Consider the following 2,712-nt stretch of genomic DNA (forward strand, 5'->3'; position numbering starts at 1 on the left):
CTTCCCTCCTGCTCCGCCGCGCCCCCAACGCCCTTCTCACTGTCTCCTCTCCATTCTCTTCTCGCTCTCTGTGGTTCTTTCGCTGCATCTTTGTGTCGCTCCTGCTGTTCTTGTGCATCATTCCTGAGCCAAGTGGGGACCCCCATGAGACACCCCCTTTCCCATGCCCTGGGCCCAGCCCCAGTGCTCCTGGACCCCGCCTCTGTCGTGGCCTGGCCTGCAGCCCTGCCCCATGCTCTACTCTGTTCAGCTTCCACGCCCCCTCCCTGAGCCCGGGAGGGGAGGGGCCTCACCCCACAGGCAGTGAGGGTGTCCCTGGGGGCAGAAGCTTCTGCTCTCCCGGAGGCCTCCGCCTGACTCCACTGAGCACAGCTGCTCCGGGTGGCCCCAGGGCTGCCCAAGGTTCTGCTCGCCCCAGGAACTGGGTGGCTTTGCAGCTTTGGTGTCTTTCCTGTGTGCCTGTCTGTCCTCTCTGCCTGCGCTGGGGACCAGCCTTTCCACGAGCCCTGGCGTCCCAGCTGCCCTCCCCGGTCCCCAGGCTCCCCCGGAAGTGCCCAGCCTCACGGCCAGGGATCCCACCTCGGGGCCTGAGCCTTGGATGCAGCAAGTCAGGCCCGCGTCCCCAGCGCGGCCTCTCCTCCCCACCCCCCAGGGAAAGGAGACCTGCAGCCCCAGCTGGACAGCGCCCTGCAGGATGTGAATGACATGTACCTGCTGCTGGAGGAGACAGAGAAGCAGGCAGTGCGCCGGGCCCTGATTGAGGAGCGTGGCCGCTTCTGCACCTTCATCACGTTCCTGCAGCCCGTGGTGGTGGGTCCCGCGGGGACACAGAGGCCTTCTTAGCATCTCCACGACTGGGCCAGTTGAGGGGCCCTCACAAATCCCGAGAGGTCCTGAGGACCATGGCCCAAGCCACGTGGGCCGGGGGGAAGGGCGAGGGAGGGGTGGCCGGGCAGGGAGGCCCAGGAGGCTGACTCACTGCCCCGTCAGAACGGCGAGCTGACCATGCTGGGGGAGATCACCCACCTGCAGGGCATCATCGACGACCTGGTGGTGCTGACCGCGGAGCCGCACAAGCTGCCCCCCGCCAGCGAGCAGGTGCGGCCAGCCCCGGGGACGGCCCGCCTTGGTTGGGGACAACGGAGGAGGCAATGGGAAAACGTTGGGGGGATCAGCTGGGCACAGAAGGCCACCCCTGTGAGTTCTAGGGGCACCTGCCCACACGAGCAGGGTGTGTGCCCGGGACCCAGCAGGGCCTCACACAGAGCAGACGGCTGGACGTCCCGGATCCGCAGGGCCAGGCTCCGAGCAAGCCAGTCCTGATGGTGCCTCCGGCCTCCATGCCCACACCCGCCAGCCCCATGCACACATGTGCAGCTGCCCCCTATGCTCGCAGTCCTCGCTGACAGCGCCGTGGTGCTCCTCTCACTCGGCCTCACTGTGCGCCCAGCCCTAGCCGAGCCCTTCCCACGGGTCACCTAGTTCAGTCACCTCCACGCCCTCTAAGACAGGAAGGAGCAGCTGCATTTCCCAGGAGAAAACTGGGGCTCAGAGAGAAGCAGCGGCTTGCCTGAGGGCAGAGCAGAGCCAGGGTTGGACCCCATGGTCTTGCATGGCCACTCTGGTCTGACTCCTCCGCCAGCCCCAAGGAGTCCTCAGGAGCACCAGGTTCCTCTGTGTCCTGGCTGGGCCAGCATCCCTGAGAAGCAGAGAGGGCACAACCTCCCCAGCATCCCCCCACTTTCTAGCAGCCCTGCCTCTTGTCCCTGAGTGAGGAGCTGGCATTAGGAAAAGGCTGGAACACAGAGGGCTTCCGTATCCCCAAGATCTCCTCTGGGGCCTGGTTCTCAATTGGGAAGACCCCGCCAGCCCTCTGGAGGGAGACTCAGGAAAGTGATGAGGCTTTCTTCGGGGCTGGGCTGCCCCCAGTGACCCCATCCATGTCCCTGCCCAGGTGATCACAGACCTGAAGGGCTCAGACTACAGCTGGTCATACCAGACCCCACCCTCATCGCCTAGCAGCTCCAGCTCCCGGAAGTCCAGCATGTGCAGGTCAGTGGGGGACTGGGCGGGGCAGGGAAAAGGAATGGGGGAAGCCCCGCCCAGAAGTGTATCAGGAATTGCTTTGTGGCCCCAGAATTCATGCAACTGCTGCATCATCAAGGAATCTAGAGAAAATACACTCGCACTGCACGACCGCTGCTAGCGCAGGCGTAGGGACAGGCTGCGGGGCAGCAGCAGCAGCAGAGGGTGCGCCAGCTGCCTGTTAAATGCTTTCTGCATTTTCCTCATTGAATCCTAACACCATTCTATCCGGTATGATCTTGTCTCTGTTCCAATGGAGAGGGAAGCTGAGGTACAGAATCCCAGCATTAACCTCTCAGCTCAGCCAGGCCTAGCACAGTCTGGGCAGCAGGAAGAATCTGAGGTGGGGAAGGCCATGGAGGCTTTCAGGAGCGTATGCAGAGGCTCTAAGCTTACCTGTGGGCACTGCGGCCTGGCTGGTTCCTGAGAGCTGCGCCTGGGCAGCTGCCCAGGGCCAACCCTCAGCCCAAGCTGGCCCTGGGGGCCGTGCAGGGCCAGGGCGGGGCCGGGGTCCTGCCTGACCAGCAGGCAGGCTCGGGGTCAGGGGCGCTTCCTGGGAGGGGTCTAGATTCAAGGCTTCCTGCGGGGGGGCTTTGAGCACAGAGCAGGTTACTGGTGGGGAGACCC

General features: G+C 64.3%; 1 protein-coding gene across 1 annotated transcript in view; it reads left to right on the top strand.

Moving 5' to 3' along the window:
• MTSS1L (metastasis suppressor 1-like) overlaps window positions 1-2,712 on the top strand; it is a gene marked incomplete at its 3' end in the record, with an annotated part of 19,811 nt that overhangs the window by 7,551 nt on the left and 9,548 nt on the right. The window contains exons 8-10 of the mRNA XM_010850849.1: window positions 653-810; window positions 991-1,098; window positions 1,955-2,205. Of these exons, the coding sequence (XP_010849151.1) occupies window positions 653-810; window positions 991-1,098; window positions 1,955-2,205 (517 nt within the window). The remainder of the gene's footprint in view (window positions 1-652; window positions 811-990; window positions 1,099-1,954; window positions 2,206-2,712) is intronic.

The sequence above is a fragment of the Bison bison genome, unplaced genomic scaffold, assembly GCF_000754665.1.
Source record: "Bison bison bison isolate TAMUID 2011002044 unplaced genomic scaffold, Bison_UMD1.0 scf7180017864295, whole genome shotgun sequence".
Classification (NCBI taxonomy): domain Eukaryota; kingdom Metazoa; phylum Chordata; class Mammalia; order Artiodactyla; family Bovidae; genus Bison; species Bison bison.